The sequence below is a fragment of the Otolemur garnettii genome, unplaced genomic scaffold, assembly GCF_000181295.1.
Source record: "Otolemur garnettii isolate 467f Iridium unplaced genomic scaffold, OtoGar3 scaffold00001, whole genome shotgun sequence".
Taxonomy (NCBI): Eukaryota; Metazoa; Chordata; class Mammalia; order Primates; family Galagidae; genus Otolemur; species Otolemur garnettii.
Genome location: NW_003852396.1, coordinates 30,147,739 through 30,161,207, shown reverse-complemented (window position 1 = coordinate 30,161,207; position 13,469 = coordinate 30,147,739). Strand labels below are relative to the sequence as shown.

General features: G+C 49.5%; 2 protein-coding genes across 2 annotated transcripts in view; one reads left to right on the top strand and one right to left on the bottom strand.

Moving 5' to 3' along the window:
- Positions 1 to 1,174: 1,174 nt before the first annotated feature.
- Positions 1,175 to 7,453, bottom strand: LAMTOR1 (late endosomal/lysosomal adaptor, MAPK and MTOR activator 1). The gene is made up of 5 exons (XM_003780934.1): positions 7,249 to 7,453; positions 3,197 to 3,342; positions 2,874 to 2,951; positions 2,193 to 2,319; positions 1,175 to 1,812 (listed from the first exon to the last, which is right to left on the bottom strand). The coding sequence occupies exons 1-5, from the start codon at positions 7,288 to 7,290 to the stop codon at positions 1,720 to 1,722; spliced, it is 486 nt and encodes a 161-aa protein (XP_003780982.1). The 5' UTR covers positions 7,291 to 7,453; the 3' UTR covers positions 1,175 to 1,719.
- Positions 7,454 to 11,330: 3,877 nt separating this feature from the next.
- Positions 11,331 to 13,469, top strand: part of LOC100944655 (leucine rich transmembrane and O-methyltransferase domain containing) — a 4,255-nt gene continuing 2,116 nt past the window's right edge. Inside the window, exon 1 of the mRNA XM_023510959.1 lies at positions 11,331 to 11,604. Coding sequence (XP_023366727.1) covers positions 11,346 to 11,604 — 259 coding nt within the window. The 5' untranslated portion in view covers positions 11,331 to 11,345. The remainder of the gene's footprint in view (positions 11,605 to 13,469) is intronic.

Below are 13,469 nucleotides of genomic sequence, written 5' to 3'. Positions count from 1 at the left end.
CAACCTCCAACTCCTGGGCTTAAGTGATTCTCTTGCCTCAGTCTCCCGAGTAGCTGGGACTACAGGCACCCGCCACAACGCCCAGCTGTTTTTGTTGTTGTTGAAGTTTGGCTGAGGCCAGGTTTGAACCCGCCACCCTTGTTATATGGGGCCAGTGCCCTACTCACTGAACCACAGGTGCTGCCCAATTTCCAAACTCTTTACATAGTACCAGCAAGCTTCACTCTTTTTTTTTTTGGCCAGGGATGGGTTTGAACCCGCCACCTCCAGCATATGGGGCCGGCACCCTACCCTTTTGAACCACAAGCGCCACCCTGCTGTTTACTCTCTCTTAGTTGAATACCAGGATCTGTGGAGATGCCTCACAGGCCTCCATGACAGGCCAAGAAAGTGGACTGTGAACTGTGAAACCCACATACACACTTTTTTTTTTTTTATTATTTTTTGAGACAGAGCCTCAAGCTGTCACCCTGGGTAGTGTGCTGTGGCGTTATAGCTCATAGCAATCTCTAATTCTTGGGCTCAAGTGATCCTCTTGCCTCAGTTTTTCTATTTTTAGTAGAGATGGGAGTCTCAACTTTTGTTCAGGTTGGTCTCAAACTCATGAGCTCAAGTAATCCACCCTCCTCAGCCTCCTAGAGTGCTAGGATTACAGGCGTGAGCCACCATGCCTGGCCTCCCCTCCCCTACTTTAATCAGATCAGAGTAGTTCTACTTTCTTTTATATATTGGAATTCTGCTTCTTAAGATTTTATTTGATAAAAAGAATCTTCTGCTTAAATAACATTTGCTTGCTGACTCCGTATCAGGTACTCCCAGAAGAGCCTGATCTGCCCTCACCCCTATCACTTGCCTCCCTGCTAGCCTCAGGGACTGTAGGTAATTCTGTGAGTTTGAGGCAGTCACACCTGCTCAGATTCAGATTCCTTTAGTGTTCAGCTTTGACAGTACTCCCATCACCAAAGAAGAGACAAGAATAGTCTTACCTAATTTGAGGTTAGTCTAGGCCAAGTCTCAGCTAAGAACGGACATCCTGAATCGTTATCCTCCTGCATTTGTCTTTGATGCCCCTAGAAGATGTTCCCCTCTCCCCATCTCACTACTCATAGACTGGAGTAGCCAGAAGTATGTAGTAGGGTGGTGGGCAGGACAGAAGGACTAGAACGAGCACACAGATGAATATACTTCCTTTATCAAGGGTGACAAACCAAAACGAAAAGAAAAAACACAAAACATGTAAAAACCCAGGGTGCTAGAAATACAAACTCAATTCATTCAAATTCAAGCTCATCCAGACCCTGGTCACAAACCCTAGTGAGGTGCATGTGAGCACCAAGTCAGGGAGAGGGGGGCAGGAGTGAATCTGAGACCAAGAGAAAGGGTGGGAAAGGGATCCTCCTAGGTCACCGGGTAGTCACCTCCCCACCCCAGTGGTATCTCCACTTTCCCAATGACTGAAGACATACCAGGCCTTGTATTTTTGCCCCCACCCCACCCCTGGCCAGGGCTTCAATAGCCAGTCCCAAATGGTTCTACCCTCCCATGCTCCGTCCTCACTTGCTCAGGCCAGCCTTGCTCTTCTCCTCCTCCACATTTTTCTCTGTGATTAGTAGCAGGTTAGGTAGGGTACTGTATAGGCCGCAGTGAGGCTAGGGGCCAGGAGAGGCAGGATTGAGACAGGGTGAAGAGAGGAGGAGAGCTGTCCAAGGACCCCTCTCTTCACGGGATCCCAAACTGTACAACCAGCTCCTCTTTTGCATCCACACGGATCTGAGAAAGTGCACTGTAGGCGTAAGCAGCTATCCTGGAGACCTGAGACAGAAAAGAGGGCAGGGAAGAGAGAGAAACACAGGTGAGGAGAGAACAGCAAAGAAGGGGGATGATAGGGGATAAGAAAAGAGGAAGGAACCATAGGCAAAAAGAAGCCAAAGAGAAAGGAAGGGATAGGAAAGACAAAGGGTGGGAAGGGGATGGGAAAGGAAAAGAACAAAAGGGAGAAAAGGAATAAAGGTTGTAGAGGAGGGCAGACAAGGATATGAAAAGTAAAAGAATAAAGTGGGAGTTAACTGGAACCCACAGGCTACCAGCCTCCCTAACACCACCTTCCCTAACTCCTCTGAGGCGGGGCAGGTGAACCCTTCTATCCTGGGCATTGTGGGAAGGGTGGCAAGGTCAAGTGAGGGGTGGCTCACCTGCTGCAAATCAGAGAAAGGGATGGGCTCGCTAGCCAGCACTTGGTGGGGCTGGCTGGTGAGAGACGGCAACGGTGGCAGCTTCTTCCAGTGGGTCAGGCTGCTGCTCAGCACAGCCAAGCGGGTGCTGGTCAACAGGGTAGGAACGAAAAGTTAGGCACAACTGTCTGACCAGCCCAGCCTCACTCCCTCAGGCCAGAGAAGCAGGATGACAGGGCCTCAGCTCATCGCAAAGTTACTCTAGGCCCACCTCCCTTGGCACCTGTAGCACAGTGGTTACAGTGCCAGCCACAACCACTGGCAGGTTCGAACCCAGCCTGGGCCAGCTAAACAATGACAACTGCAACAAAAAAAATACCAGGGTGTTGTGGGTGTAGTCCCAGCTACTTGGGAGGCTGAGGCAAGAGAATCTCTTAAGCCCAGGAGTTGGAGGTTGCTGTGAGCTATGACGCCCTGGCACTTAATCCCAGGGTGACATAGTGAGACTCTGTCTCAAAAAAGAAAAAAGACTATTATACAGTAAATAGGGCTAACACTGACATGAATATCTGCTGAAGCACTCAAGCGACTTGTGGTCAGTCTATTGGGATATGCCCAAATGAGGAGCCTGGACTGGGGCCCAAACTACAAAGCTGGAACAAGCATGGAGGGGAGAGAAGCCCAAGCTGGCCGAGTGCTCACCTGTACTGCCTGGCCCGGTCCATGTATTCATGCTGCTCCATCCCCTGAGAGTCTGCAGCAGATACATCGATGATGTTGCTTTGGAGGAAGAGACAGAGAAGACATGACAAGTGCTTCCAAAAGGAACAAACAGAACTTAGTGTTTGCCCAGGTACCAACTCCATGGCATCGGCATCCCCAACCTGCCTACTAGAGCATGGCTCTAAAGCACATTTCCCCAATGACCCTGTCCCATTCCCCATGTCATGGGCCTAGCTCCTATAATCTCAGTCTTTAATATGGATGAAGGAGCTTTGCCCCAAGCTTGGTCCTGTGACATTTACCTGGCTGTCTTGGCAAGGATGGAGGAGAGCAAGGCCTGCTCATCCGTGCGAGCAGAAGGCAGGCTGTGATAGTTGGGCTCAGCTCCATTGAGGGCTTTGGTTGGAGGGCTGCTAGGGTCTAGCAGCAGCTTCCGTTCTTCTCGGTCCTAGAAGAGGCCATAGAGGAGAAGTCAGCCCCAGGACTGCCTTTCCTACCTGCCTTTTCTTAGGTTCTCTCCTTAGCCCAGCTCTGACTTTTATTTAAATACTAAGATATTTTTATAATAAGGAATATTCAAAGTGCCCAGGCTTAGAGAATGTAAGGTAAGACTCAGTTCTATCTGCCCTTGGGAGCTTGTCTAAGTTGGTGGTCTAGATGAATTAAAGTAGGACTAATCAGTCCTAGAGCCTTTGATTTCTTTATTCTTTCTTTCTTTGACAAAGTCTCGCTATTTTGCTGAGCCCCTGATTTTTGTGAGGCTTAGAGCAGGTATTTAGCAATAGCTCCGGAGCTTCAGAAAGAGTCCTGGTGGAGAAAGGATATTGGAGGCTGGAAGTCAGAGGAGGTAGGAAATTCTAAAATAGTATTGTCTAGAGGAGAAATAAGTGCAAGTCAGGAGCCCAAGAAACACCCTTCTGGAAGGCTGGCTGCTCCCAGGGCTCTGAGAGGTCTTGATGAGTCCAGAGACAAGGCCCTAGGCCCAGCCTCTCAAGGACCATTCCTCTGATTATCCCAGGACAGGAATACCAGTGCAGCCTCACACTACATGGGTGCACCCTTTTTGAGGGCAGGTCCCTTCTACTCAGATATTCCCTTGGTGCTCTTTCTGTATGTGACTTTCAGAACCAAACTGAGTATACCTGAGCTGAACAGTGTAGCTGCTTCCATTCTTGCCAAGCTACCACACCTCTTTTAATGGGCAGCTTCTAAGTTTTCAGCAGCCCTTCTATTAAGAACCTATGGCAATAATCACATCCCCTAGAACTGACCTAAGACCAACCAAATCACCTCACTCCTAATTGCATTTCTCCTTGTCCTATTTATAATCTATTGTAATCTTTCTGGATTTGACCATGCCTTGAGCCCATCAGCTGCAAATCCCTGCTGGCTTTCTATCAGCTATAGATTGGATAAACAAGCCACGAAGAGCAAGGGTACCCAGGACAAAGCCAAGGGGTGGGGTCCCAGCTAACTAATGCTCACTCACCAACACTCAAGGCCAGACTATAAGATTCTTCAGTGCTCCCCTCCAGATCTGTCTCAGTTCCTGCCACAGACTTCCCTGCTGTAGGCTCCTGCTCCTTGCCTGCAACTCCTTAACTCTTTTAAAGGGCTGCTTCCTCTGCCTTACCTTCCATGCCCTAGGCAGGCCCAGGCTTTTTACCTTACTCTCCTTGTCAAGCCTAGGTTACCCAAATGTCCTCAGGCAGTTTGATTCAGTTCTCAACAGCATGAGAAATAAGTTGTAGGCTTCTGTCCCAACACCTCTGAACTCCCAGAAACCCTCCTTCCCTAACACAGGCTCAGTATTAAAGAGCCCGAAAGACAAAATGCTTGTCAAGATGAAACTACATATCTCTAAGGAAAACTGGCTCCATAATGAGGCCCAAGTTTGCTTCCTATGTGTCTGTCCTTCCTCCAGCCCCGTTTCAGATACATCTTCCTGCAGGACAGGGTAGTTTTTTCCCTAGCAGGTATTCTTAAAGAATGGAGTTGATGGCTGCTCAGCCTTTTGGCTAAGGTCAGGGAAGTAGAAGGTCTTCCTAAGACCCAGGCTCCCAGAAGAAGCCAGGCTACCCTTTAGAGTGGATAAATAAGATCACCCTGCCCCTAAAGGACAAGTAGAGCATAGATTAGATTTGGCACACCAAGGTTTGTCCCTGAGTCAAAAGTTAGGGTTTCACCATCTATCTAGCACATGTGGCCTGCCCATGACTGGATACCTAGTCATGGGCATGGCTAAAAGAGATAGCTTGGCCTGGGCAGCGCCTGTGGCTCAAAGGAGTAGGGCACCGGACCCATATGCTGGAGGTGGTGGGTTCAAACCCAGCCCTAGCCAAAAACTGCAAACAAACAAAAAAAAGAACTTGGCCTGTTCAATACATAAAGTACATGGCTTGGTATCAAAACACCTCTGCTATAGCATTTCTTAGCTTGGCTAAATGATTTAGCCTGTCTGAACTTCTTCCCCATCTTTGAAGACACATACCCTACACCTGTATGACAGATGTTTGGAAAGAAGCAAATGCATTAACTGTAAAAGCCCTTGGAAAACTATAATGTATGGTACGTCTCATTATAATAAATGGGCAAAGATGAGCATAGGAGAGGGGCTTTTCCAAGAGTTGAATGAGGAACTTTGAGATGATGATTATGATTTTTGCTCCATGAAGCATTACATCACCCAGCAGTCTAAGCAGTTTCTCTGGGGGTTAGGAACAGAAGTGAGCCCATCAAGGAAAAGGTGGAGATTCAGGAGACTAGTAAAGCCCAGCTCTTGCTTCCAACTAAAAGCTAGTATCAGCCAAGCATGGTGGCTCACACCTGTAACGCTAGCACTCTGGGAGGCCAAGACAGGTGGATTGCCTGAGTTCTCAGGCTCAAGACCAGCCTGAGCAAGTGCAGGACCTGGTCTCTAAAAAATAGCTGGGCATTGTGGTTGCCTGTAGTCCTAGCTACGTGGGAAGCTGAGACAAGAGAATTGCTTGAGTCCAAGAGTTTGAGGTTGCTGTAAGCTCTGATGCCACAGCCATCTACCAGGGTGACATGGTGAGACTTTGTTTCAAAAATAAGTAAATAAATAAATAGCGGGTATCCTTCCTCATAAGGCTTCTTGACTCATTCCCTGACACATATTATGCTTTAAGGGACAATTTCCACTAGGCCACAGCTCTTCCAGTAGGCAGGGTTACTGTCTCCTTTAACAGGTGGAGTAAAGTGAGGTACTGGGCACGAAGCAAGGCCATAGGAAATGTATGTATTCTTTGGGTATTTGGAGAATTGAGGACCAGGAGCCACAATGCTTCCCAAACAAAATAAGTTTTCCTAGCTTAAAGCCCTTAGTCCAAAATGCCTTTACTGGCAAAACAACTACTTCCCATGTACGAGCAATATAATCTACGTCTATGACCATCTCTCCCATAGGCTGAGCTACTTGAAACATTTCCACTGTCTTTGTGTCTGCTATGTGTTGAAACATAGAACCCAGGCTTGGAGGCAATCAAAAAGTTGGTGGCCAGCAGCATGAGACTTCATCCTTGGAAAGGTCCCCTTCTTCAAAGGTGGTCAGGCCAGGCAGGGCAGGGATTAAAGTGTGGAGAGAACAATGCACCAAGGAAAAGAGGGAGAATTTGAAACTCTACAGCGCTCCCTACCTAATCCTTTCTCCAAAGGGATATCTACAGCCAGATTCACAGGACAGGCACCCGCCTAGCTAGAGGAACCCTCAGGCCTCGGACAGGGACAGCTCTGAGGCAGGCCAAACTCAGAACCAAATGAGTTCCCCATCCATCTCCTTTTCCCTCAATCTAAAACCAAGCTAAACCCGATTTGTTGCTTTCCAAACAACTTCCCACACGCCCAACTCAAATGCCATCAACTTCCAGAGTCCTTCTTTGACCAGAGACTAGCAGTGACCTTCCTTCCCCAACCTCAAATCTTGAGAGAATACACAAAATTCCTGATTCTTCTCGGGACAGACTTAATTCAGAGCCTCAGCTTACCCACTCGTAAAATGGATTCGTAAAGCCGGCTAATACAAGCACAGAGAAGAAAAAGGAAGCTGGAAAAGGAGTGCTTCCCAAGCGGAAGATCTTTGAAAATGTAAAGATGTGAAGGTGGAAGAGGTGGAAGCGAGCCAGACAGGCGGCTATCTAAGGGACTGTGCAGAAACCTAGGGCTTTAAAAGGGCTAGAGAACCCGGCTCTACTACCCGCTGTGATATGTCTCTTCCAGGCCTCCGTACTCCAGTGAGCCCTGCAGTCTGGCTCTACCGCTTCTGCAGGTTTCTTTTTGGGTCCCCTGCCCCAGGGTCTTAGCCCTCATTCCCAAGCCCCGCCTGCCGCGGCCGCACCTGGTCCGAGTCCTCGTTCTCGCTGCTGTAGCAGCACCCCATCGCCGGGGTCGGGCTGGGCGCTCAGGCCGAGCCGAGGAGGGACGGCGTCCGTCAGGAGCCCTTCCGGTCACATGACCTGTGGCTGCCTCCCACAAGCAACCACCCGGCACCGCCCCCCGCGCCTACTTGGTCCCGGAGCCGCTTGGCCGCCTCAGCCAGTACCATGGCTTCCGGCCCCGCCCCCCACCGCGTGATCAGCCCCAACCACTGGGAAGGTGGAGCCTGCGTGAGAAGACGTGAGGCACGTGACGCATGCAAAGGGGGAGGGGATCACATGACTTTTTTTATCTTCCCTGTTTCTAAAGTCGAATCTTCGCCACCACTAGCGGTAGTCGCCCTCGTGAATTGCGCTATGTATCTCATGGTTATTAGGCCACTTTTCTGGCCAGTGTACAAACTCTTATACCAAATACCGTTACGATATACTCTTTTACATGCCATTGGAGGGGTGAATGGGATCCAGGCCAATGCTATAGTCGGGGAGCACACAGAAAATCTAAGATGAGCCGGCGCCTGATCTGGGGATACACAGAAGCTGTAGCACCCAGCAGAGTTCTTAACCTGGGTGGGTATCTGCGACATGCATGAAGAAAGAGACCGTATCCCTTGTTAAGGTGAAGCAGAGAGATCATCAGTCCTGGTAGAAGCGAAGAGGCTACCTGGCTGACTTACTCGCCCTCAGGCGTTTTTCTTCAATCCTGCTTTTGGGGGGCAGCCACAGTAATCTGAGACACAAAGCTGATAATCAGTTCTTTTATTAAAACCCTCTGGTGTCGGCTCAAGCGGCTAAGGCGCCAGTCACATACACCTAAGGTGGCGGGTTCGAATCCCCAGCCCGGACCCGCCAAACAACAATGATGGCTGCAACCAAAAAATGGCCAGGCGTTGTGGCGGGCGCCTGTGGTCCCAGCTACTTGGGAGGCTGAGGCAGAAGACTCGCTTGAGCCCAGGAGTTGGAGGTTGCTGTGAGCGTGATGCCATGGCACTCTACCCAGGGGGACAGCTTGAGGCTCAGTCTCAAAAAAAAAAAAAACCCTCTGGTGTCTTCTCCTGGGCCCTGAACACAGGTTCGAGTCTTGTCATTCAAGATCTTAGGGAGCCTGACACGTGCTTCCCACTCCATGCCGTGGGTTGGGGTTTTGAGGAGTAGAGTTATTGGGAAGGTGCTTCACCAGCCCTAGGAAAATACTTGGGACCGGGCGCAGTGGCTCACGCCTGTAATCCCAGCACTTGGGGAGGCTGAGGCGGTGGATTGCCTTATCACACAGGTTCCAGACCAGAGTAAGCCAGAGCAAGACACCCACCCTCCTCCGCCTCTAAGAATAGCCAGGCGTTGTAGTGGACACCTGTAGCTGTAGTTGTTGTAGTGGACGCCTGTAGCTGTAGTTGTAGTGGACGCCTGTAGCTGTAGTCCAAGCTCCTCGTGAGGCTGAGGCAAGAGAATCGCTTGAGCCCAAGAGTTAGAGGTTGCCGTAATATGACACCAGGGCACTCTACCAAGGGCTACAAAGTGAGACTCTGTCTCCAAAAAAAAATACTTGTGATTTCCTGATTGACCAACTGGGCTTTGCACATGCAGCCTGGCATACTGTATTTCTGCCATGTTTGACTACTGTCTTCAAGACTCAATACAAACATTATCTTTCTGATTACCTTCTGTGGACCCCATTCTCTGAGCATCTCCAGTTCCCTGTGTTTAATCCTAATCCAATACCGATTCATTCATTTATTGATCAACAAATATTTACTGTCAACTATGTGCCACACATCATTCTATCTGGATATGCAGTAGTTCACAAAACAGCATGAGCAAGTCCCTTTGGTCATGGAACATCCAACAATAATGGTACTAAATTGTATTCTCTGTTCCTGAGTCAGTTTCTTCCACCAATCTTGGAGTTCCTGGAGGACAGAGACAAGTTCTGATTTTCACATGTGACCAAGCCCTGACACATGATTAGGGAAAACTTGAATTTTGAATGAATAAATTACAATCTCTGCATCACCTTGATGGACACTATGTCCTTCTCCAAGGAATTGGAGGAAACATGACCAGACCCAGTAGCTCTTATTACCCCTCAAATCAACACCCTGGAGTTCAGAGGGTACGATAGCTCAATGCCTGTAATCCTAGCACTCTAGGAGACCCAGGCGGGTGGATTGCCTTGAGCTCACAGGTTCCAGACCAGCCTGAGCAAAAGCAAGACCTCATCTCTAAAAATAGCCAGGCATTGTGGCAGGCCCCTGTAGTCCCAGCTACTTGGGAGGTTGAGGCAAAAGAATCGCTTGAGCCTAAGAGTTGGAGGTTGCAGTGAGCTATGATGCCATCGCACTCTAACCAAGGGCGACAAAGTGAGACTACATCTCCAAAGAGAAGTGGGGGGAGGGTGCCGGCCACATGCTCCAGGGCTGGTGGGTTTGAAGCCAGCCCAGGCCTGCTAAACAAAAAAATAACCAGGCATTATGGTGGGTGCCTGTAGTCCCAGCTACTTGAGAAGCTGAGGCAAGAGAATCGCTTAAGCCCAAGAGTTCAAGGTTGCTGTAAGCTGTGGCGCTATGGCACTCTACCAAGGACGACAAAGTGAGACTTTGTCTGAAAAAAAAAAAAAAAAGACCCTGGAGTTAGTCTAAGTTTTTCAAGAGCTCCTAAAGGATAGGAGGCAGCTCCAGCTTAGTTCTGCAACTGGTAACTTGAACTGAACTTCTCAGGTGACATCAGCAGCCTCAGCATCAATAATTGAAAGCAGGTCTAGCCTCTAGCCTCAGGTAGTTCACCCTCCTGAAGGACTCCCCCTTCTGTCCTGTGCTCTGGTCTTCCCTAAAGCAGAAGCCCGCAGCCCAGGTAAGCAGGGCCCTTGCGTGTGGGTTCCCAAGCACACCAGTTCAAGCTCACTGTACCACTCACCCATTTATACTCATTCATACAATATGTCCTACTTTCTTTTTTTTTTAAGAGACAGAGTCTCACTTTATCACCCTCGGTAGAGTGCCATGGCATGACAGCTCACAGCAACCTCCAACTCCCGGGCTTAGGCTATTCTCTTGCCTCAGCCTCCAAGTAGCTGGGACTACAGGCACCTGCCACAACACCCGGCTATTTTTTGTTCCAGTTTGGCCAGGACCTGGTTCAAACCCACCACCCTGGGTATATGGGGCCGGCGCCCCACCAACTGAACCACAGGCGCCGCCCTGTTCTACTTTCATTTTTAGTCCCCATCACCACCAGGGTCCTTACAAGATGGCCTGAAAGGAGGTCAGATCAGGAGGAAAAGGAAAGATGGTCCAGGCCATGGTAGAGGACATCCATCTCCCATAGGGGCCTTTGGAAAACAGACAGGATCAGGGGAATGTGTGCTGTGTGATCTATGTGTGTACACACTTGAGAAGGGAATTCTGAATGAGGACAGGGAAAAAGTGTAATACAAGGGAGGGGAGATAGGACTATTGGAGAGTTATCATAGAATTAAAGATTCCTTCCACACCCAGGGAAGCGCAGACAGAGGCAGAGTCCTCAGGTGGGAAAAAGGGCTTCTCACCCTAACACCCTATGGAGTGTTTTGATTGCCTTTTTACTGAGGTAAAGTATAGTGACAGTGAAGGGGATTCTGACTAAAAAGTTGTGCTCTTTTGCTATACAGCAATAGGCTGGAGGAGACAAAGCAGACAGGGTGTAGAGTAGGGGGAGGATATCCCCAAGGGGAACTAGTAAAAGAGATCCTAAAGGAAGGGTGACTTCAGGGATGAGGGGAAACGAGTGGGGGTGGGGGGAGCAATGTGAAGATGGAACCAGGGGTGGGGACTGAGAAGCAGTTTGCAGTTGGGTGCTAAACATGGACAGTGTGCAGTCCTTGAAAGCAGATGGGCTTGGAATCATACCAACTTGGATTTAAATCCCAGTTCTGTTGTGTGGCTCAGTACAAAAGACTTAATCTTTCTGAGCCATGGTTTGTAACATTAAAGATATTGCTGCTGGTAAGGTCTATACAAATGACAGGTAAATGGTGGGTGTGGGCTTCCCTCCCTACCTTCCTGCACCCAGGGCCCAGGTAGAAACCATGTCTCCAGCCATCGCACTGGCTTTCCTGCCACTGGTGGTGACATTGCTGGTGCGGTACCGGCATTACTTCCGACTCCTGGCGCGTACAGTCTTACTGCGGAGCCTGCGAGACTGCCTGTCAGGGCTACAGATCGAGGAGCGGGCCTTCAGCTATGTGCTTACCCACGCCCTGCCCGGTGACCCCAGTCACATCCTCGCCACCCTAGACCACTGGAGCAGCCACTGCGAGTACCTGAGCCACATGGGGCCTGCCAAAGGTCAGTGTTGTCTACACTTCTGCCCCAGGAAAATACTCCTAACATGGTGAAGGAAGATCTGGGATCTGTTGCTGCCACCTTACTGGGCAGGTTCTTTTCTTTTCTTCTTTTTTTTGAGATAAGAGTCTCACTTTGTTGCTCCTTGGTAGAGTGCCATGGCATCACAGCTCACAACAAACGATTCTCTTGCCTCAGCCTCCTGAGTAGCTGGGACTACAGACACTCACCACAATGCCTGGTTATTTTTAGAGCTGGGAATTTCTAGCTCGGGCTGGTCTTGAATGTGAGCTTAGGCGATCCACCCACCTCAGCTTCCCAGAGTGCTGGGATCACAGGGATGAACCACAGCACCCAGCCCACTGGGCATGTTCTTAATCATCCTTAGGTCTCTTTTTTTCTCATCTGGAAATGGTGGGCCTAGACCTAAGTCATCCAGCAAATATTTATTGCTTCCTTTTTTGTACCAAGCATGTGCTAGAACCTAGGGAAGGAGGTAGAGGCCATAGGGATGAACCAGCCACAAATGCTAGCCTCAAAAAGGCATAAAACACAGGGGCATAACCATCTCAGCACATAACCCATAGCTTTCTAATTACCTGTGTCCAAGTCTTTCTCTCCACATAGAGGTTTCCGTATTCCATTCAGGGTAGCTGTCTATCTGGAATTATCTCAACACAGTGCCTTTAGTCTTATTTAAAAAACATGTCGGCTCGGTGCCTGTGGCTCAAGCGGCTAAGGCGCCAGCCACATATACCTAAGGTGGTGGGTTCGAGTCCCCAGCCCAGGCCCGCCAAACAACAATGATAGCTGCAACCAAAAAATAGCCAGGCATTGTGGCAGGCGCCTGTAGTCCCAGCTACTTGGGAGGCTGAGGCAGGAGATTCGCTTGAGCCCAGGAGTTGGAGGTTGCTATGAGCTGTGATGCCCTGGCACTCTATCCAGGGGGATAGCTTGAGGCTCCGTCTCAAAAAAAAAAAAAAAAAAAGAAACATGTCTAGGGCCGGGCACGGTGGCTCATGCCTCTAATCCCAACACTCTGGGAGGCTGAGGCAGGCAGATCACCTAAGCTCATAAGTTCAAGACCAGCCTGAGGTAGAGCAAGACCTCTGTCTCTTAAAAAAATAGCTGGGGAGGCCAGGTGCAGCAACCCACGCCTCTAATCCTAGCACTATGGAAGGCTGAGGCAGGTGGACTACTTGAGCTCATGAGTTCGAGACCAGCCTGAGCAAAAGCGAGACCCCTTCTCTACTAAAAATAGAAAAACTGAGGCAAGGGGATTGCTTCAGCCCAAGAGTTGGAGGTCGCTGTGAGCTATGACGCCATAGCACTCTACTGAGGGCAATATCTTAAGACTTTATCTCAAAAAAAAAAAAAAATAGTCGGGTATTGTGGCCAACTCCTCCACTTCAATTCCCAGCTCCAATTCCCAGCTACTCAAGAGCCTGAGGCAAGAGAACTGCTTGAACCCAAGAGTCTGAGGTTGCTGTGACACTCTACCCAGGGGTGACAAAGTGAGACACTGTCTCAAAATAAAAAAAAGGGCAGCACCTGTGGCTCAGTGGGTAGGGTGCTGGTCCCATATACTGAGGTTGGCAAGTTTGGCAAGTTCGAACCTGGCCCTGGCCAGCTAAAACAGCTGTGGCAACTGCAACAAAAACTAGCTGGGCATTGTGGCAGGTGCCTGTAGTCCCAGCTACTTGGGAGGCTGAAGCAAGAGAATCACTTAAGCTAATAGTTGGAGGTTGCTGTGAGCTGTGACACCACAACACTCCAACAAGGGCAACAAAGTGACACTCTGTCTCAAAAAAAGAAAGAGGCTCGGCACTTGTGGCTCAAGTGGCTAAGGCGCCAGCCACATACACCTA